The sequence below is a fragment of the Quercus suber genome, unplaced genomic scaffold (genome assembly GCF_002906115.3).
Source record: "Quercus suber isolate HL8 unplaced genomic scaffold, Cork oak 2.0 scaffold_174, whole genome shotgun sequence".
NCBI lineage: Eukaryota > Viridiplantae > Streptophyta > Magnoliopsida > Fagales > Fagaceae > Quercus > Quercus suber.
This window is the reverse complement of record NW_027069634.1, coordinates 568,714-591,970: the sequence shown is the minus strand read 5'-3', so window position 1 is coordinate 591,970 and position 23,257 is coordinate 568,714. Positions and strand designations below refer to the sequence as shown.

At 32.4% G+C, this 23,257-nt stretch overlaps 1 protein-coding gene across 1 annotated transcript; it reads left to right on the top strand.

The window, feature by feature from the left end:
• The first annotated feature begins 18,247 nt into the window (after positions 1-18,247).
• On the top strand, positions 18,248-19,915 carry LOC112002119 (NADPH:quinone oxidoreductase). The gene is made up of 3 exons (XM_024034275.2): positions 18,248-18,396; positions 18,571-18,762; positions 19,461-19,915. The coding sequence occupies exons 1-3, from the start codon at positions 18,315-18,317 to the stop codon at positions 19,760-19,762; spliced, it is 576 nt and encodes a 191-aa protein (XP_023890043.1). The 5' UTR covers positions 18,248-18,314; the 3' UTR covers positions 19,763-19,915.
• Positions 19,916-23,257: the final 3,342 nt, after the last annotated feature.

Here is a 23,257-nt window from a genome sequence, read left to right as displayed (position 1 = left end):
CTTAAAATTCTCACTTAATAAGTGAGTCAGGGACTTTAACATTAGGGGATGTAAAGTAGATACAAGAATTGAAATTAGGATTTTTTGGTTTGATACCATGATGAATTACTAATTATTTCTGTACATTTTTAGACCCCTTAAAACACAAGTTGTTTAAGCTAATTATTTAAACAAGTGATTACTTAGATAAATTGTTCAAATCTAGGTTAACACAAGTAAATCATATCAAGTAAATAATGCGGAAAATAAAGAACACAACGATATGATAACTCAGGAAAACCGAACCGGTAAAAAACTTGGGGAGGATTTAACCTAGCTATCCGCAAGGTAAAACAGATCCACTATGAAATAATTGAAGTTTTACAGATCCACAAACTACTTCTTTCTTGGATTCACAGCAACCACAAGTACTCCCACTTGTGTTTTTCTTTAAACTCTTTATGCAGCAACTGAAGCAATCACCAAGCTCTTGACATCAATCTTGATCTTGATAACCCTAAGTGTGTATGAAGGCAAACACCTCTAAATCTTACAAGAGATTCACACACACATCATAAACAACAATCTCAAAATGTGGCTAGGTTAAGGCAAAACATAAAACCCTACACGTCATATAGGCTTGGGTTGAGTTGGAAAATTCTTCAAAAAAACATTCTGTACAAGGTTCGATCGATCGAGTCTAATTTTCGATCGATTGAGCCTTGCAGAAAGTGAACAATAATTTTATGCAATTACTCGATTTCAACTTTACAATAAACATACTTTGAGCAGCCTAAATCTAGACTCTAAGTTTTGATCATGGTTTGCCAACATTACATATTGAAGTTCTAAAACATTTAGATCCTAAATCCTTAGAATCTAACAAACTCCCCTTTTGGCAATCCGTGACCAAACAAATAATAAAATAAAATGCTTAAAGTTACAAAAGCGGCTCACTACAATAAAGTTGCCCAACCAAAAACAATTCAACCTAACTACTATCTATTAGTTGCAAGTGTAGACAGCAGTACGACTGAATCAACCTGTATATTCCTGTAACATTTAAAAAACACATAAACGCATGTGTGGAAAATACAAGTAAAACAAAATAAATTCTTGATTTCACAAAACATAAAATAAAAGACATATATCATGAATAACCTTATAATATAAATCAATAGCCAATGTAGCACAATGTGAAATAAGAAACAGAAATAAAAAACATAATGTCTCCCCCTAACATATACAACACATAAAAATAAATACATCATGAAGCCCCTAAATACAATCTAAAGCTCCAAAACTCCAAAAACTCAAAAATCTCCCCCTATCTCCATCCATATATACTCCTCTTTTTGTGACGAATTGCCAAAAGGCAATCAAGACTCATCATCAAAAGGAGGTGGTGGAGGTGTCCACCTAATGCTTGCTAAATAATATTTTCATCAAAATAACACCAACAGTTATTGTCATGACAGATTTTATGAACTAAGGCAAGATTAGATGCAATAGAAAGGACTCTAAGCACATTATTTAGATGAAGTGTGGATTGAGGAAGAGAAAGAGAAGCATTACGTAAGTGTATGATATGAAGATTTTGTCCATTGTCCACAGTAATATGATCTTGACCATGGTAAGGTTTAGGAAAACTGAGATGATTAGGACTGGATGTAACATGATCTGTAGCAGCACTATCAGCAAGCCAAGGTTGATCTTGAGTGAGACAAGCATTTGATGCAATGGCCATAGTTGCAAGCTTGGTAGAAGGATTCTTTCCCTGATAAGCATAGTCCATCCTATGGTAACAATCAAATGCTGAGTGACCAACCTTCCCACATATTTGACAGATTGGTCTTTCTGACCTAACTCCATTAGAATTAGGCCGAACTTGCTAAAACTGATTGAAATGAGTGAATTAAAAAGACTGGTGAGATGATCCTCTTCCACCTCTGCCACCTATATTATTGTAGTGACCTCTACCTCTTCCTCTATTGGTAGATGGATTAAAGCCATTGTTGTTAGGCTTTGGAGTAGTTGCTGTTGCCATAACAAAAATAGTATCTTTTATCTCAAAACCTTCATTTAGAGATTCTTCCTTTGCATTGAGCAGGGTGGAGAGTTCATCAAAACTCAAAGAGTACTCCTAGTCCTTATAACTGACCTGAATGCATTGTACTCCTTAGGGAGTCCCTTGAGAGTAATGTGGAGCAATTCTTCATCATCCACAATTACTTCAACAGCTAGTAATTTATCCCTAACCATTTTGATTTTTTACAGATATACATCCACAGACTCAGCACATTTCTTGAGATTGTGAAGCTCACCTTTAAGGTTCATGACATGTGACCTTGAAATGGTGGAGAATTTGTTCTCCAATACCTTCCAAACCTCTAAGGCTAATGAGCACCCTATAGTGAGTGCTAGAATGGAAGGAGTTAAGGTTGAGCTCATGAATGTTAATAAAGCCTTCTCCTTTGACTTCCACACCAAGAAATCTGGATTTACCACAGCAGTGTATGAACTAGAAAGATCTTTGAGAAATTTGTTAGGGATCAATTGTGGTTCTTCAATCAACTCAAACAAAGAGTAGGTTTCAAGCACCATTGTAATTTGATGCTTCCAAAATATATAGTTTGTATTATCCAATTTTATGGTCATCATGTTGGCCATATTGGAGAAAAGAAGAAGTGGTTGATTGAGTACATTCACTGAAGAACTTGAAGTTGATGATGATGTTGAAGAGGAGGCCATTGTTGAGCTTGTTGAAGTCGTTGTTGCCATTGTTTCAGTGATAATTGGCTTTGATACCATGAAGAAAATTAATATACTGTGAATACAATGATGAAACAAGACTATAACCAAGAAGATTAGTGAAAATTCTAGAAGAATTCAACAAGGAAGAAGAAGAAGAAGAAGGGGAGAGAGAGAGAGAGAGAGAGAGAGAGAGAGAGAGGTTGAAGAAGAATCTTATTAAAGAAAAGACTAAATTTCAAGCTCTTAATTACATTTGAGTGAGAACTATCCTATTTATAGAGTACAATCCATCACTAAATGGAATAGATTAAGATCCAAACTATGTGGATCAATTCCCATGATTTTAGGGATTATAACTGCCTCTCTAACTGATATTCCCTCAAACACTAATTGACACTTGAACCCATAGCCAAACGACACCGTTTAGTATTCTGGAATAAAACACCATAGCTTAGATCAAAACGGTGCGCATCATTTAGGACATCAGTAAAACAGTGCGTGTTGTGTTGACTTCATCATTGTTGAGATTGAGGCTGACTAGAAACATCAGAGACAGAGTTGGGAGGTTCTTCAATAGTTAAGCACCAAACTAATGATTTTTGGTATATTTTTTTTAAAAATTTTGAGAAGCCTTAATTTAACTTAATTTTTTTGAACCATTTTGGACTAATTTTAGAAATGGGAAATCTCGCATTCAATTAGAATTTGTGTTCTCCAGCTCAATTATTTCAAATGTGCCGTTATCTGATCAAATGCAACACAACTGATCCAATTGAGTAAATGCTCCATGATACCAACTAAGTCATCTTCCAGGAGCAAGGTCAGTCAGACTTATTCCTAAATATTTTAACTTTTAGTTCCCTCTATATTTCATTTTTTTTTCCCTTTTATAATCATCGATAAAGAGAGATTTGAACCTAAATTGAATTTATTGGTAGAATCAGACGGTGCTATTGAACTAGCATGCTCTTGAGTTCTTCTATATTTCATTTGCTATATACTGTAAAGGGTAAAAATCCAACGGATGATAATATTTACTACAAATCCACTCTAATCTCTTTTGCCACCTAACTTGGAGTACAAGAATGACATGCATGAGGATACATTTAGCGTGAGCAAGGGTATATACATTTAAAAATGCACGTGACATAATTGGATCCATCAAGACTTCTTGACCAAAATTTTATGCTAGAGTATCAGTTTATTGTAATTTCCTTCATTATCCAGCTGCTTTGCCCATAATATTGCCGTGCGCTTGGGCTGTGCATTTATTCATCTTGGGAGCAAAACTCATATTTATTGTTTAAGAGGTATACGTGTTTAGATACATATTTTTAAATTTTAAGTAATATTACACGTACTTTTATGTATTTTTTTATTTTACATATTTTTAAAAAATACAAATAACATTATTAATACAATATTACCAAACAACTTCGTTTTCCTACGTGGTCTAATAAAGATGTTTGCTTGCCCATTGGTTTTTATTTTTATTTTATTTTTCCTAAGTTGTTATTCATACAAATATACATACGCAGTTCACTTAAAAAAAAAAAAAAAAAAAAAAATACAAACCGGTGAGAACCGTGCGGTCCAACCCCTTAGCAGTTTTTTTTTTTTTTTTTTTACAAAAACAACTTAACACAATTTTATTATACTTAATTAAATTATCCATCTCTTACAAGCAATAAAAAAATTATAGTTAAAATCCTTCAAAGATATTCAACTTTACTTCAAAAATTAATCATAAATTTTAATGTTTTCATGGTTATTATTTTATTTTATTAACTTTCTTATTTAATTATTAAATATATGCTTGAAAATCATTAAATATCCCTTACATATATAGATATATTAGTCAATTTTGCTAGTTTTATAAATTTAATATCTATATTTGGGCTTTAATTAATTATTAAATTAATTATGACGTCATCATGGTTCGACCCCGGTTCGACCTCGATACGACCTCAAAAACCTTGAACCTCTCCCTTTTACGGTTCAATGAACGGTCCAGGTCTAAAAACCTTAGATAGGTAAAGCAATTGATGCAATCGCCTAAGGCCCCAAAGAAAAAAAGGCCCCCACTTGTAAAAAAAAAAAATTATATATATAATATATTTATTTATATATTTTAATTTAAAAAAATTTTAAGCACATTTATTGGTCGATAAAATGCATTAAAAAGGTCCCATTGTATCCTAAAATGCAAAAGATTAAAAAAGAAAAACTAAAAATAGACAAACTTCAGCTAACAAAATTAAATTGTAGGAGACAAATTTTTTAACTCATTCTTAAAATATGCTAAAATCAAAATTAATAGCAGACAAATTCATTAATAATACAACGTAATTGTCTTGAAATATGCTAAATTAGAGATTAATAAATTTCAAAAACAAAAGAAAAAGCTCTCATCTCTTTATCTCTCTGCCTCTCCATCAATATTCTTACGGTCTTACCTTTCTTTTCTTCATCTTCATCTTGATTCTTGATCTTTTTCCATAAACTCAGTCAGTTTAGCTTGAAATTTCTCTTTGTTGAGTCCAAGCTCCAGCGTACCAGTCTACAGTCACAGGTATTCTTCTTCAGTCTCCCCCTCTTTCTCTTTGTCTTTCCGAAAATGAAGACTCATAGTCTTCTTCTTTTTTCTTTTTTTTATGAGGAACAAGACTCATAGTCTTCTAGACTTCTATTTATTTCACTCAAGATCACATACAATATAATGTACTAAGTTTAGCAAAGAGTAATTTGTATAGTGTGTGCAACTAACAATAGCTTGAGATACATGTGAGGTGATAAGTAAATAGTGATCAATCATAATTTCTACAAAATTTATCACATAAGTTTGAAAGTGACTATCACCTAAAGAGTTACATCATGTAACTCTCACATCTTCTAGAATAAAAGCTTGCAATCATGTAAGTTTCTTGTTTGGCCTCATAATGTACATACCAATTTTATTTTATTTGAAATTTATTATATCCCAATAATGTACACACCAATTTTATTATTATAAGCTGAGGCTACACCTTATGTTCTTTTTGTGTATATGCTACACTTTTTCGAGCACAAAATCTTATGATATGCACTAAGGTGTTCATGATTGGCTAGTAAACAGTGGTGAGATGGTTATTTATGCCTTTCTCTTAGGATTTTTTAGTTCTTACAATTAAAAGCATGTGACTGCAAGATTAAGATCATGTGATCAAAAACTATAAACAACTTCTATACAACATGAACTATAAAGTTCAAACTAGTAAAGTGCCAAAAAAAAAAAAAAATCATCCAAGCTAAACATGTTACATAAACATGTTATGTAAAGATAATATGATAAACCCTGATTTTGAATCCAAGAAAAAGAATGCAAAACACATTTTTCTTTCATTTTCCCCAGTTTTTTTTTAAATAATAACAAAAACAACCTAGTATGAGATGCGTGAATGTTATGCAATGCAAATCCTAGAAACAAAGAAAACAAAAACAACAAAAAAGAATGGTCATAAAGAATAGAAAGAAAAAGCACAAGGACTACGTGAGAAAGACTCAAATAGATTGAGCCTTTTGCATCCAAAACGTTTAAAATACAACTCTTGCATTAGAGTCATGTCAACTCATTTATATTATAGTGACACTAATTTATTAAATCATAGATTAAATTAATTTTTATTTGTGCAGGTTTAAACTTTAAATTGGTCATGGCTTTAAGGTCTACTATGTCACAAGAAAGATTAAGTGAATTAGCTATATTACCAATTAAAAAAGAAATGTTAGAAGAACTTAAATACAAAAACTTAATTAGTCATTTTGCATCTCAAAATGCAAGAAAAATAAATTTTAAATAAAAAAATTCAATATATATATATATATATTATTTGATTAATATTTAATTATAAAAATGCTTCATTTAAAATTTTTTCCTAAAGCCCCAAAAGTTGTTGAGCCGGCCCTAGTGAAAGGATTAACTTCAATCCTTGATTCAAAGAGATAAGTAGGAACAGTGAGAGAGGGGTGATACAACTATGAAGTGGTGTCACTGCTAATGAAAGATCCAATGATCAACTGGGTTTCGGAATTCAGCTTCTTGGTTTCAGCTGGGCTCGAGGTGGTCTTCAAATGCAAAAGGAAAAAAATTTAGAGGAAAAGAGAGAAGGTTTAGGAAAATGGAAGAAATTTATGAAATGAGAAGGAGGGTGGGTGTACTATTACTAATGTTGGAGTGAAGTTTGCAAATGAGAAAGAGTAAAGAGGAGCAACAGTGATAGACTGAATCGATGGAGACAACTCTCTAACGTGAGCCGAACATGGATTTATTTATTTATGGGTTGTGTTAATGGGCGGCAGCTTTTAAATTTTTTGGAAAATTTTTGACAACTTTTGACAATAGTTTTATCTTTTTTCGTAATTTTTTTTGACACAAATTTTTTTTTTTTTAAGTGAGACAAAAAAAAAAAAAAAAAAATGTTAACAAGTGTGCCATGCTTGTTAACATTTCTTTTTATTTATAATAAACTCAAAACTTGAAAATGTTGAAAACTTGTTCCCATATTCCGGATCTTAAACTCAAAATTTTGAGGAGTTTTGAGTTATAGAAACTCAAAAACTAAACCAAACATTGATGTTTTAGATGGGACTTATAATTTTTGAGTTTTAAGTGATGGAAACTAAGTTTTTGTTTTCAAAATTCAACAAACCAAACACCCTGTGAGCAAGCTTTCTTCCTCATGATTCACTTTGACTAAGAAAGTCTTGGTGGAAATTGTTATTGAATCTGTGTGTGTGTGTGTGTTAATAATGGTTAATTAGCCAAAATACCTGGACATTTTTCCGTTGCTCAAAGAGACAAAGAGCTCATTAGTACGGGAAGGGAATTTGGGCCTTGTTGGGGGCTGAGGTCTTGTATTTTCTGATGGACTTCGTGTAGTGTTAATTTGGGCTTATTGAGTGGCCAGAAGAAAAGTGAGGTCTTGGATTATTTGGTGAGCCTGAAGTACATTGGGCCTTCAAGTTGGGGTTGTGCCCTGTAGGCTTTGGTCGTAAAATCTCATTTAAAAAAGGGTCCTTAAAACTAGTCTATCCGTGATAAACCTTCTTCATGTTCTACCAAAGCTTTTAGGCAAACGCATCTGCCCTCAAGAAGCTCAATCTCATTCTAGTTTCTACTTGTTAATGGTGGATATCAAATGTTTTGGCCAAACTAACTAGTTGAAGAGGTAAGACTGTTGCACAAGGACTTTTATCAATTGGGACCTCACCACTTTAAAGTCTAACCTAGCTATTCCTTAGTTGCTAGTCAGTCGGTCCAATCCAACACCTATTCAAGCTAAACAAACACACATACGAGAAGTTTCCCAATACCATGCAGTAACATTCATGTAGCCATTGAAGATAGCTAAGCATCTAAGATTTATTTAGGGATAAATAAATTAACCTTCATATTGAAAATAATTTATTTAGTAATTTACTCGACTAGTGAAAGTGTGACAACATACAAGTGTTACGTTTACAATATTTTCACAACATTTCATTAGTTCTAATTTGAACTTAGCCTTAATTTTTTTTTTTGGCCTACTAATTATAGTCAATAACAACTTATCACTTAAAATTTGTTATTAAAGTGTTAATGCAGTATTTCACATAGTTAATAAATCAAAATGCATAGATATTGTTCCTCTGCACATAGAAAGAGAGAGGTCATTAGTTCGGGAAGGGCCTTCGGCCCTTGTTGGGCTCTTTACTAGGCTGAGTTCTTGGCATTGGATTTGTGTATGGTGAACTCGGGCACCGCTTTGTGGTGTAGCCTTTTATTTTATAATGGGCTTCATGGAGTGAGGTTTGGGCTTACTAACTTTTAGCATGAAGTAAAGTGAGGTCTTAGATATTTTGGTGAGCCTAAAATACGTTGGGAATTGGTGCTGGGCTTGTGCCTTGTAGACTGGGTCCTAAAATCTCATTCTAAAAGGTATCCTCGTCACTAGTTTATCCACGAAGGAAAATGTAAATGGTTGTTTTTAGGGTAATGGTTAATAATCTATTTAAAGAAAGTTTTTACGGGAAAAGAAAAAAAATTAATATTTTGACAAATTTTTTCCATTTCCTATAAAAGTGGTATCAAAATTTTCCTAAAATGAACTGTTAACCATTACCCTAAGGACACCCGTTAGCATGACTTATCTATAAATAACCTTACAAGTTATACCAAGCTTAGGCAAATATGCTTCTATGCACATCTTAAGAACCTCAATATATCACCAATCATATCGTGATACCAATTCGTACTAATAATGTTGCTCATAGTTTAGTTAAATCTTGATCTTCTGATTCAAATTGTGTTTTATGTTGTAATATTTCTTCCCTTCTCCAGTTTGTCAAGGAATTGTGAACTAAGGAACTTGTTGCTACATCTTTTAGTTCTTAATGAAATTTGATTTTTTTTTTTTAATTTTAAAAATTTAATAATAAAGATATTACAAATTTTATTAAAAAAGGTTTACAAAGTGGCTTATACTATCACCAATCAACGAAAAGTAATTTAGTGAAGTGATTATTATGTTGATGGTACCAATCATATTCATTATTAGGTCAATTTGTTAACCATTTATAGTAAAATTAATAATAACTTTAACATTTTGAAAAAAAAAAATTTGAGAAAGAAAAAGTAAGACAAAATTAATTTTATTTTTTTTGCCATTATTTTTATGTTATATACAACTTTTTAAAACCTTATTTTGTTTTCTTCTCACTCTTGAAAGTATAAGTATAAAGGGAGTTCCAGTTAGCTCAACTAGTAAAGTCTCTGATGGTTGTATAAGAGATCTGGGGTTCAATCTTCAGCTACACCAAAAACTGATTGGTGTCTTGGTCTGATGATAAAGAGCTATTATTAAGAGCGGACGTCATAAGTTGAAACTCTCTCAAAAAGAAAAAGAAAGTATAAGTATAATTAAACTCGCTCTTAGCAAAAATAGAATTGGCAAAAAGCCAAATATTAATTGGATAGGAGTATTTTGTGTCCTATATCCTAATTAAGAAGTTAGGCTGCCATTTCATTTCACGTGTGGTCAAGCACCATTCTATAATTCTTTATGGTGCTTTTGTATAATAGGATTTGGGGATGTGAATTTGGATTTGGAGATGTGGATTTGGATACTTTAAAAAACACCAACGATTTAGATTTGACAAATCCACCATTAAAATATTTGGATTTGAAATAATATTTAAAATCAATGAAATAGTGCCCTCACAGCCTGTGACCTACTCTACCATCATTAGCAAAGCAGTGATGAGACAAATATTCAAAGAAAGATTAGCAACCCTCTAAGTGGAAGGTTGGGATGCAATTCAAATAGCTATAAATAGAAGGAAGATCATCCTTAAGGGAAACCAAAAAAATAGGTGAGAGAAAAGAGAGAAAAATCATACTACAAGTTGTAACTCCATTCAAGAACCCTTGATCCTTGGCCAACTTGAGAAGAGTAATAAACAAGAATTTCACATTTTCTTTTCCATTTCCATTTCTTATAGTATTGGGCCATCTCTAGAGTCTGTCTTACTTTTTTAATTATAAAGTCGCTTCCTTAAGGAATCAAAATGTTGGCTTGCATTCCCATATTTACAAATTAGTTATGTTGATTCCCTATCCTAGCCCATTCTTAGTGGGTTGGGCTTAGGGTTCAAAATAGCCTTCTACAATATTTATGAATGAGAACACAAGGTGTGTTTAAGGACCAAATTAGGTTGTATTATTGGTATTTATGAATGAGAACATATAGAAGGTGCGGTTGAGGATCAAACTGATGATTTTTGGTACTTTTTTTTTAAATTTTTTTTTGAGAAGCTTTAATTTAAATTAATTTTTTTTGAACCATTTTGGACTGATTTCAGAAAAGGAAAATCTTGCATTCAATTATAATTTGTGCTCTCCAGCTCAATTATCGCAAATGTGCTGTGATCCAATCAAATGCTACACAACTAATCCACTTGAGCAAATTCTCCATGATAACAACTAAGTCATCTTCCAAGCGCAAGGTCGGTCAGACTTATTCCTAAATATTTTAACTTTCATTTCCCTTCTACATCTCAATTTTCCTTTATAATAACCAAGAAAGAGAGATTTGAACCTAAGTTGTCTTTATTGGTAGAATCAAACAATGCTATTAAACTAGCATGCTCTTGACTTCTCCTATATTTCATTTGCTATATATTGTAAAAAGGTAAAAATCCAACTGACGATAATATTTACTACAAATCCACTCTAATCTCATTTGTCACCTAACGTATATAAGAATGACATGCATGAGGCCCGGGATACATTTAGCATGAACAAGGTATATACACATCTCAAAAAAGCAAGGGCATATACGTTTTAAAAATGCACGTGACATAATTGAATCCATCTTCTTGACCAAAATTTTATGGTAAAGTATCAGTTTATTCTAAATTTCCTTCATTATCCAGTTGCTTTGCCCATAATATTGCCGCTTGGGCTGTGCATTGCTCATCTTGGGGGCAACCCATTTCTATTGTCCCAGATTTTTTATTTTCCTATGTGGTCTAATTAAAATAGCTTGCTTGTCCATTGGGTTTTTGTAAGTTTCTTGTTTCTGTTATTTCTAAGTTGTTGTGTTCTTAGAAATATATATACGGAATTTACGTTTTTTTAAAACTTAAAAAAAAAAAAAAAAAATTCTAAAGCAAAACTCACAATAAAAATGAAATAGTAGTGAAATAAAAAGCCATCATTCTTACATATCTTCTAACTTCAATTTTCATAGTGGTTCCATCTGTTAAATATATCTACTGCTCTATAACAATATACCTAATGCTAAGAGCACTCATAACAGTGGTGCTATATTACTATATTGCTATATTTTGGCTTCTCAAACACCAAAATCATGCTCTAGTAGTGGAGCTAAATCTATTTTCTTTTAGCTTCATTGCTACAGTGCACATCTATAGATAGATGTGCACTGTTCATGAGAGCTAAAAAAAAAATTATTTTATTAAATTTCTCTCTCCTCTTTCATTTAAAAAATATTTCTCTTTCTTTCTTCTTCTCTCTCCGGCTTTTCTTCTTTCTTCCTTCCTTTTTCCTTCTCATTTTTTTCTCTCTCTCTCATCTACTCTTTGCTTCGCCGATCTACTTCATCGCTGCCAGCCCACCCCCATGCTGCCGACCTACGCCATTGGCACGTCATAGACCCCCGTTGCCAAACCATTTTGCCCTTACTTTTTTTTTTCTTTTTCCCTACTGTGGGCTTTGGTGTGGTGGTGATTGTGCTGCGTGGGTAGATCGGCGTTAGTGGGTGGCTGGGTTCGTCGGCATCAATGGATATATTACCTAGTGAGGAATGGAGTAGATCGGCATTGGTGGTTGTGGTTGTGTGGGTAGATTGGCATCGATGGGTGGCTGGGTTTATTGGTGGGCGGCTAGGCTATGGGTGGGTTTGTGGGTAGATCAGTGTGTTCGTGGTGGTGGCTTGGGTGGGTTTTGTGGTGGTGGGTGTGGGTGTTGCTTAGTGGGTCTGGTGGGTGTGGGTTTGGTTGATTTTTTTTTCTTTGTTGTGGGCTGTGGTGGTGGTGGTGGTGGTGGTTGTGGTTGTGTGTGTGGCTATGATGGTTGTATATAGTGAATATATTATTTTATTGTAGTGAGATGAATTATTTTATTGTAGTAGATATATTATTTTATTGTCATGTTTATATTATTTTATTGTGTTGAAAGTTAAAATAGATTCACTGTTGTAGCATGTCTGTAGGTAAAATAAATAAAGTAACTTTTAATGGAGCTAAATAGCTAAATTTTTAGCTCCACTGCTGTGGATGCTCAAAGGGATCTACTTTGTTATGGTGGATATTAAACCTTTAGGCCAAAGTAATTGGTTGAAGAGAGAAGAGTATTTACAGTAAGAAAGCTAAAAAATATAATTTTTAGTAACTCAAAGCACCACTTTATCTATTTAACACCCCACTTTATAATACATCAAATATTAAGAGAAAGTACACAATGTTTCGGTAATACCAACTCTGTATCTGTTTTGGTATTTCCTACCTAATAAATGAGTGACACCTGTTTCAAAAAATCACATTAGACTACTCTAATAAATTAATTACAATCTTCTATACTATCGGGAAGATAAATTAATCATTTATTGGAGTAGTCTGATGTGGTTTTTTGAAACAGGTGTCACTCATTTATTGGATAGGAAATACCAAAACAGATGCTGAGTTGATATTACTGAAACATGGTATACTTTCTCCAATATTAAATTTTTTATTTTAACATTCAATATGTTAAAATAATATAAAAAACAATAAAAATAATAATCAAATATAAAAAATAACAATCACAACCATCAACACATTAAAATTCTATTTTTTTAACACCACACATTAAATATATATATATATATATATATATTTATATATTTTTATCACATTAAATATATATATATATATATATTTATATATTTTTAAAAGTTTTAAGCTACAGTGAGCTGCTATCAATTGAGATTTTGTTGAGATCCAAATTTGCTCTAGGGAGTCTAACCCACCACTCCAATCAATCTTGATTGCTAGTGATGTGGTCCAATCCAATAACTACAAGTTATGTCCTAGACTTTAAAGATGGATCATCATTTTGTTGGTATCGTAGGTTGAAATTTTATCAATTAAAAAAAATCTATGATTTATTATGTGTTACATAAATGAACTTTCATAAAAAATAAAGATTTACTCAATGAAAGGATTAACTTCAATCCTTGATTCAAAAAGAGATAAGTAGGAACATTGAGAAAGGGGTGACAACCATGAAGTGGTGTGAATACTAAGGGGCTATTGGGATTTTTGATTTCTCTAACTCATAACTCTGTTTTCATAACTCATAACTCAAAAATAGTGGGACTCATGGCTGAGAAGTCTGTTTGGATTTTCATAACTCTGTTTCTAGTTTTTGTTTCCATCACTCAATTATTTGATTTTTGAGTGATGAGTTATGGAAACTAAAAACACATTTTAGGTATTTTCAGTTTCTATAACTATGTTTTCAATAACATTTTCGTAATTATATTCACATGGTGGTACCCATTTCATTGTATTGTCAACTCAACTCTTGACACCAACATCTCCTTCTTTTTCTCTTTCTTTCTTTTGCCTTTGTTTTCTTTCTTCCTCACTTCTGCTTTCTCTCCACAGCTTCCTTCTTTTTTTCTTTTTTTCTTTCTAACTCCTCACATTGGTGCTTCTTTCTTTCTTCTTCATGATGAACACAATGCATTCCACTAGATCTGCCAAGCATCTTAGGTGATTCTCGCTGCACCTCTCTACCCTCCATTGGATTTGCAGAGTTCTCTCTATCTCTGTAGCAAGATCAATTTTTTTTCTCTCTCTATCTTGTGGGTACAGAGTTCGGATTTGAGATGTGGTTATTAGGTTTTGATTTTTAAGACATGGGTGTGTGTATGTGGTTCAGATTTATGGTGGCGCTGTGGTGGGTTTAGATCTAAGATGTGGGTGGCTATTATGGGTTCAAATTTGTGGTGTGGGTTTGGATTTGATTTGGGCATCTATAGTGCCGAAGATGGATAAGCTATCAGGTTTAGTGCTAAAGATGAAATGGAGTACCCAAGTAGTGACACTCCTTGAGCCATGGACTTTGTTTTTAGCTGTTTTCAGCCTTGTACTTGATACTTGTATTAGAGGTACCTCTTCCCTTGTTTCGGATGTGCCTGAACAGGGCTTATATGTTTTTCTTGTACATCGTTTCTAATCAATAATATTTCTATCCTTTACCTCAAAAAGATGGTTTGTATTTGTGATTTTGATTTGGTATTTGTGGGTTTTGATTTGAACATATGTGGGAGCTTGAGAAATTTTTATGGGTTCGGGTTTTTGCTTTGGGAGGGTGACAAGGTTGAAAACCTTCCGCGGGTAACAAAAGATAGTGATGAAAACCTTTTGCGGGTAACAAAATAGCTTTGCTTTGACCAAGTGACAGGTATGAGACCCACAAATAGTTGAAAAATATTGAGTGATAATAAGTTGAGTGATGGTGCTAAATAGAGTTCGGGTAGAGTGATGGGGTATTTTAAGTGATGAGTGATGAGTGACGAAAATTGAATGAGAAGTGATGAGTGATGAAAAATAAAAATCCAAACAGGGCCTAAGTGATCAAGCTTTCTTCCTCATGATTGACTATGACTAAGAAAGTGCTGGTGGAAATTCTCTCTCTCTCTCTCTCTCTCTCTCTCTCTCTCAATGTTAATAATGGTTAATTAGCCAAAATACTTTGGACATTTTTCAGTTGCTCAAAGAGAGAAAGAGCTCATTAGTACGGGAAGGGCCTCTGGGCTTTGTTGGGGGCTGAGGTCTTGTATTCTCTAATGGACTTCGTGTAGTGAGAGTTTGGGCTTATTTATTGGCCTGAAGTAAAGTGAGGGTTTGGATTATTTTGTGAGCCTAAAGTACGTTGGGTCTTCGAGTTGGGCTTATGCCCAGTAGGCTTGGGTCTTAAAACTAGTCTATCGGTGATAAACCTTCATGTTCTACCAAAGCTTTAGGCAAACGCATCTGCCCCTCAAGAAGCTCAATCTCATTCTAGTTACTGCTTGTTAATGGTGGATATTAAACGTTTAGGCCTAAGTAACTAGTTGAAGAGGTAAGACTGTTGCACAAGGACTTTTATCAATTGGGACCTCACCACTCTAAAGTCTAACTTAGCTATTCCTTAGTTGCTAGTCAGCCGGTCCAATCCAACACCTTTTCAAGCTAAACAAACACATACGAGGGTTCTCCAAAAAAAAAAAAAAAAAAAAAAAAATGTGACAATTATGTAGCCATTAAAGATAGCTATGCATCTAACATTTATTTAGGGATAAATAAATGGACCTTCATATAGAAAATATAGATTTAGTAATTTACTCCACTAGTGAAAGTGTGATACTTGACAAGTGTTATATCTACAATATTTTCACAATACTTTTATAACAAATCTAGATAGTAAGTTATTACTAGTTCTAATTTGAATACAGCACTAAAATTACTTTTTTGCTCACTTGTTATAGCTAATAACAGTCTATTACTTAAAATTTGTTATAAAAATATTATAAAAATGTTGTGTACACAATATTTTGCATAGTTAATCAACCAAAATGGCAATATATTGTTCCCGTTGCACATTAAAAAAAGAGAAATGATATGTCCACAACATTTTTACAACAAATCCTAAGTGATAGGTTGTTACTAGTTGTTATTGTTGGATTAAAAAAGTAATCTCAGTATTAAATTCAAATTTGAACCAATAACAACTAACCACTTGCGATTTGTTGTGAAAATGTTGTGGACATAGCCCTTCTCAAAAAAAAGAAAAAAAAAAAGAGGGCATTAGTTTCGGTAAGGACCTTGGGCCTTTGTTGGGCTTTTTACTTAGCTGAGGTCTTGGCAAAGGATTTGTATATGGTGAAGTCGGGCACCTCTTTGTGGGCCACGTCTGGTGTAGACTTGAATTTTCTAATTAATGGGATTCATTTAGTGAGGGTTTGGGCTCTTGCTGATTAGCCCGAGGTAAAGTGAGGTCTTAGATTATTTGGTGAGCCTAAAATACGTTGGGAATTTGGGTTGGGCTTGTGCCTTGTAGGCTTGGGTCCTTAAGTCTCATTTTAAAAAGTGTCCTCAACACTAGTTCATCCATGACTAACCTTATGTGTCTACCGAGCTTTGGCAAATACTTCTGTCCACATCTCAAGACCTCAATGAGGGCGTTTGGATTGAGATTATTCTCACGGCGCGTTTTCATTTTCACGTTTTGACCTTTTTTTTTTTTTTTTTTTTTTTTTTTTTTTTTTTTTTTTTTTTTTTTTTTTTCAGGCGTGAGAGGGAGCAAAGCGGAACTGTGCGCTACTGTGCAGCTACTGTTCACATGAACAGTAGCCGCATTTGTTGACTTTTGTGCACTGTTCACGGACCCACAAATTTCATTTTTTATCAACTTTTTCATTAAAAATGGGTCCCACGGTACTATTTACACATTTAAAAATTATTTTGCTACAGTGTTTTCAGTTTTCAGTTTTCAGTTTCAGCAACAATAAGTTCAATCCAAACGGACCCAATATGTTATGTATATCATCAATCATATCATGATACCAATTCGCACCTCAACTGTCCTACTAATACTACTTTTTCACCACTTGTTCATTGCACATTTTGTAATATTGATTGAAGGAGACTCAAAGCTATGTTTTGATACCCTAGAGTACCCTGACAATGCTATGAATTGGTCTATCACTAATATTTTACTAAATATTCTGGAACTGAAGAAGTGCTTCTCAAGTTGCAATTTTAATTGCACTAAAGAGAAGTTAACAATGTTGCTCATAGATTAGCTAAACCTTGATCTTCTGATACAAATTGTGTTTTATGTTTGTAATATTTCTTCCCTTCTCCAGTCTATTAAAAAATTGTAAACTAAGGAACTTGTTGATACATCTTTTAGTTGTTAATGAAATTTGATTTTTTATTTTAATTTTAAATTTAGAAATAACGATACTACAAATTTTATTACAAAAGGTTTTCAAAGTGGCGTATACTATCACCAATCAATAAAAAGTAATTATTATGTTATTAAAGTGGTACCAATTATATTCATTAATTATTAGGTCAATTTGTTAACCATTTATAGTAAAATTAATAATAACTTTAACATTTAAAAAATAATAATTAAGAAAGAAAAAGTAAGATGGAATTAATTTTATTAGTTTTGCCATCATTTTTTTTATATACAACTTTTTAAAATCTCTTTTCTTTTTCTTCTCACTTTTGAAAGTATAGTTAAACTCACTTTTAGCCAAAAAAAAAAAAAGGATTTGGCAAAAAGCCAAATATTAATTGGATGGACTATTTTGTATCCTAAATCCTTTTTAAGAAGTTAGGTTGCCATCTCATTTCACACGTGTAGTCAAGCACCATTCTATAAAAAAGCACCATTCTATAATTTTTTATGGTGTGTTTATATGACAAATTTTGGGGATATGGATTTGAATACTTTAAAAAAGGCAAATGACTTGGATTTGACAAATCAACTATTAAAATTCTTAGATTTGACAGATCAACTGTTAAAATTCTTGGATTTGAATAATATCTAAAATCAATATATTTGAAATCATGCCATTTCAAATACATTGATTTAGAATCCAAATTCACATCCAAACACAACCTTAGTATCTTTTAGACCTCATCACTCACTTAAGAAACCCCCCTTTCCCACGGACTCGTATAACTGTAATCTTCTAGAATTGGCCATATATCATGTTAGAATTTAGAACATCTCTTTTCGTTGATTGTTGATATACTAACACATTCAAGAATCACGTCTACATGCAAATCCTTCAGATAACGTAATAAGATTTACACCGTCTGATCATTATCCAACAATAACATAACTCTTTTTTATATTAATCAACATCATAGCTGCAGGTTTCATATAAATTCTCTCTTTTACATAAAAGAGAGAAAATTGCATAGTATTTAGACATTTTTATTACGTACTCATTCAAGTTATTTCTACACGATTTGAAACACAAAGAAAGAGAAAGATGGCGAAACCTATAATCAAAGTGGCAGCAGTATGTGGGTCTCTCCGTGAAGGTTCCTTCCACCGAGGCCTCGTTCGAGCTGGTATGTAATTTCGTTTATAACCAAACGAGATTACGTGTTCAAATTTGTGTCTTTATTATAGAAGGATATTAATTTATCTGTTGATTAAGTTATTTCTTTAATTTTTTGTTGATACATTTTCCTAATTTTAAATGAGTTTTTTTATATGATGGGGTTGTAATTAATTTGTTGTAGCAATCCAACTATGCCAAGAGTCAATCAAAGAAATTCAAATTGAGCAAGTAGAAATCAACCAGCTGCCTTTGCTAAATACTGACCTTGAAGGCCAGGGAACATTTCCACCAGCAGTTGAAGCTTTCCGTCAGAAAATAAAAGAAGCTGATAGTATCCTGTTTGCTTCGCCTGAGTACAACTTTTCCATCGCTGGTACCCTCTTCTCTCTCTCATTCTCCAATATATTGTGCTGTTTCTTTGTGGAAGTATATGAAGTTCTTTAAGTTGTTTATTTTGATGTGCATATAGATGATTTTGAACTATGATTTATTCTTTGTATAAATCATTATAATTTAATAAAAAATTCAAGAGAGTTATCGTGTTAAATCTAGTTCAAAAGCACTTAACACCCCCTAAAAAAAGAAATCTAGTTTGTAGGAGAAGATTGTGATTTTATTAGAAATAATATAATTTTCTGTCCATGCATGTCTTATCAATTTAGAGTGAAATTTAATTTGATACCGAGAAAAAAAAATTTCGAAATATGTTTCTCGGTTTTATTTATTTATTTATAAATATATCTATGCATGGCATAACAACCTAAACATTAGAAAATAAGAAATTTAAAAATAATATCTGTTTCTTTTTCTTTTCTCTAGTGACAGGTGAAGCAAAAACTGTTTTAATTAACAATATTTGTTTGGAATCATGCTTAGCAAATGTAGGAAAAGGCTCTTAACCAATTTATGAATTATACAAGATTTATTAAATTTTGGCATAATTTACAAGGGAAAATCATAACATGAAAAAGAATATTATATTTTTTATTTTTTATTTTTTAAGTCAAATGAGTTTTCATGTACATGTATAACTTATAACTTTTGTGCATGTATTTTGCATTCTTTTGCTAGCACCTATGAAAAATGCTATTGACTGGGCATCTAGACCACCAAATGCTTGGGCTAACAAGGCTGCTGCCATTGTAAGTACTGGAGGAAATGGTGGTGGGGAACGAGCACAGTATCATCTTCGCCAAGTCGGAGTTTTTATTGATCTTCATTTCATTAATACGCCATTGTTTTCCTTGAATGCATTCGAGCAACCTGCAAAGTTTGATAAAGATGGCAACTTGGTCCATGCAGAGACCAAAGAGAGGTTGAAGGGAGTTCTTCTGGCCTTGCATGAATTTACTTTGCGCATTCAGCGCAAGTGATGAGATGCTATGTGTGTAATTCTCAAATTAACAAAAGGAAAAAAAATATGGTATTTTAATTTTATGGTGCAATGGACATAAGATTAATTAGTTTGGGTTACTACTTTCCTTAATTTTTTTTCCTTGTCCTTTTTATGTTTGGCCGTTTTCAGTGGTAATTAATAAAATTTTGCTCCTGTTTCTGAGATAATAATGTTTGCACTAGCTAGATCTACACAATTTCTTTTTGTTTAAGGGTGCTACATAATCAAGCCCAAGTGGAGAATAAAATGTGAAATTAACTACAATATGTAATATACTAATGTCGTAAATAAGTGAATTAGTTGGCTTTTCTTTTTTGAGCCTCAGTTTTAAATTGTTGAGAACCGTCACATTGTACAATTTGAAACAAAATATTTAAATATTTTTTGACTTGATAGCAAATAGTCAATGGTGGCCTGATAGATAGCAAAGCTATCTACCAAAATGAGTTGAGAAACATTCAGATTAATCAGCTTTGACCATTAGTTGTTGATAAGTTATATGATAGTCCTTAATTAACCAAACAATTCTGAGGAGCTCTTTGCAAAGAAATATTTGATGCCCTTAGATGAATAGCAATTAAAAAAGGACCACCAAATAGATGAACATTATATGAATCACTGCTAAAATGATTACTCCATTAAAACCTTTAACTCATGCCATGAAAGAGGAGATTAGTCCATTTATCATAAATTAGGATAGGTTGACAAAGCCACAAGCCTAGTTAATGGCATATGTATGTCCAGCTGATTTAATTAGTTACTCCATAATGATTGTCATCTAGATTTCAGTAAGATTATTATTAGAACAGATTAAATTAACATTTTCCTATTAAGGTAATTAGACTTACCGAATAATGATAGTTAATTAAGATATGCTAAATACAAACAAGATTAAAAAAAGAAGAAGAAGATCAAAGCACACACAAGAACACCTAATTTATTTGGCTCACCCAAAACTAGGGCTACATCCACAAATTCCTTATTCAATATTTATTATGACATATAACAACAAGATTTACAAATACTACATATTATATGTATCAAATTAACATGACACTCAAAATTTTTTCTCACCCCCCTCACCTTACAAGCAGGAGGTGCTTTTCCATGTAAACCCTCTCCAAAAACCTTGCCTAGACACAATTATCATGCCAAAAAAGACGAATTTCAAGTCGTTGCAAGAAACAAATTAAGAAGCAATAGAAAATATGAAAATTTTCAAAATCCCATGGACTCTTGAGCTTGTCCCCCATGATAGGGAAATTTTTACCATGTAGCGGATACATATAGCGTCCCTCTCACAGCATCCGAGAGTGATTGAGTAGTATCATTTTGCATATAGGCAATTTGACTAAGAAGTTTTGGCCGTACCACATGGCATTGAATTGCTAAGATGAGGAAGGAAACGTACGCTTGCATTAAACTGGTGTGAGTATTTGGGTGTGTTTACTTCAATTTCCACATCGTCTTTCTTCCGAAACAGCCATACTCCATCTTCAATGACAACCGAGTCTATGTAGTATGAACCAGAGAACCCAATTTCCATTATAGCCTGAACTACGCCACGACTTCTTTTTCCAAAAAGCAGTACTATGGAGGGATTTTTATGCTGCTTAAGATATTTCATTTTTGGATGAGAATGATGTTGTCAGGCTCAGCTCCAACATATAGTAGTTTCTCCAAATTAGATTGTGACACAGTTTCTGAACTGGTCGGGCATTTTGGCCGAAATCTTATTACATGCTGGTTTGTCATTCCAGTTTTTGAGACAGCATTAATGTCAAGAGTCATAACCTCTGGTTTGATGCTGTAAAGAGTAGGATGAATGTCTGTGCAGACTTCCATTACTGGTGTGTTGCTTATCTCCTTTTCTTTTGGCTTATGTATCCATTTGGTGTTTTGCTGAATGCTTTTGTTTCCCATTGGAGAAGGTCGAGGCAAGACAGTCACTGAGGAAGAGGCCTGTGGCTGTGGCTGTGGCTGCTTCCCATGTAGCTGTGTGGCACGCTTTTTTGACCATTGCGTGTGCGGGCTGGTGACACAGATGTTGAGTGTAATATTGAGGCAAAGTGTTGGACGAAGCTGCAATGGAGAATTCATCCGGAAACCCTTCGTCTGGCTTCAATGACTCTATCATATATAGAAGGTGGTATGCCCTTGTGAGGTGGTGGGAGTTGTTTTCCTTCATTTATTTGAGACAATTAAGTATCGTGGTAACTTATTATTAAAACTAGTCGTTAACTCGTATGATGTGCTGAAAATGCATTGAGTATATGTATATAATTTAATCTTAGTTTAATTTACTACAATCATAGAAATTAAATTTGCAAATAATAATATATAGCTAAAACATATATTAACAGTTATATGTTGTAGAACGAAGAAAACGAATAATGTCTTGTACAATTATTATTATTTAAAATGAATAAAAAAAGCTTATGGAACATTAAAATAAAAAAAAAGACATCTTTATAAAAATTTTATGGCACTGGAATTGAATCTATTCCCTAATGTAGAGCTCTTGATCTTTTTATTATTATTATTTTAAAATTGATAAGTGTAGCTCTTGATCTAACTTATAAATAAAATCTATAAAATAGAAATTCAATGCATTAAAATGGTTTTATATCGCCAAATTTATTTTTTAAAAGGTGCATTACAATACTCACCATTAAAATCACAAACTCTTTAATCCCACACTATCATTTGGTCTGAAAATTTTGGTAAAAATCCATAATTCATAACCCGTAACTCATAGATTCCCAATTAAAAATAATAATAAAGAAAAAAGTTCAGTATATTCTGTATTCATTTTTAGTTATCTGTGAGACTCACCACTAATAAACTGGTTTGGTTTAGCATTTGTACTTAGTTTTTATTTTTAGTATCCTAAAAGTTAAATTTGAACACAGAAAATGAAAACAACTTTTCAGCGTTTTCGTTTTCTATAAATATGCATACAATGGTATACTCGTAAATATTTTGAAAACACAAAGTTACTTTTTTAAGTGACGTGATTGTGTATAAGTGAGAAAAGTTACTTTTTTAAAAAATAAAATAAAAAACAATGACCAAGTCTGGGTATAATGTATTTTATACCCAAATTATGTATACAAAACAACTTAGCAAATATTACCAAATATGAAAATGAGTGCTTGTTTTATATTCAAATTCAAGATTTGAATATATTATACAGAAAATAAAAGAAAAAGTGCCATTTCTATTAATTGAGCATTTAAATATTTTACTTAAAATTAATGTTTCTAATGCAAATGACCAATCAAATGTAGTAGCTAAAAATAATTAAATTTGCATGAAGTGAATGAACAAACAAAAGACATCATTTAATTGTATACAAACTATAAAATATAAAATATAAAATCATTGATACCACAAATCAAAATTCAAAAAAAAAAAAAAATCTCATATACCACAAATCACATATATTAAGTTCTTAACTCTTAAGACTTAA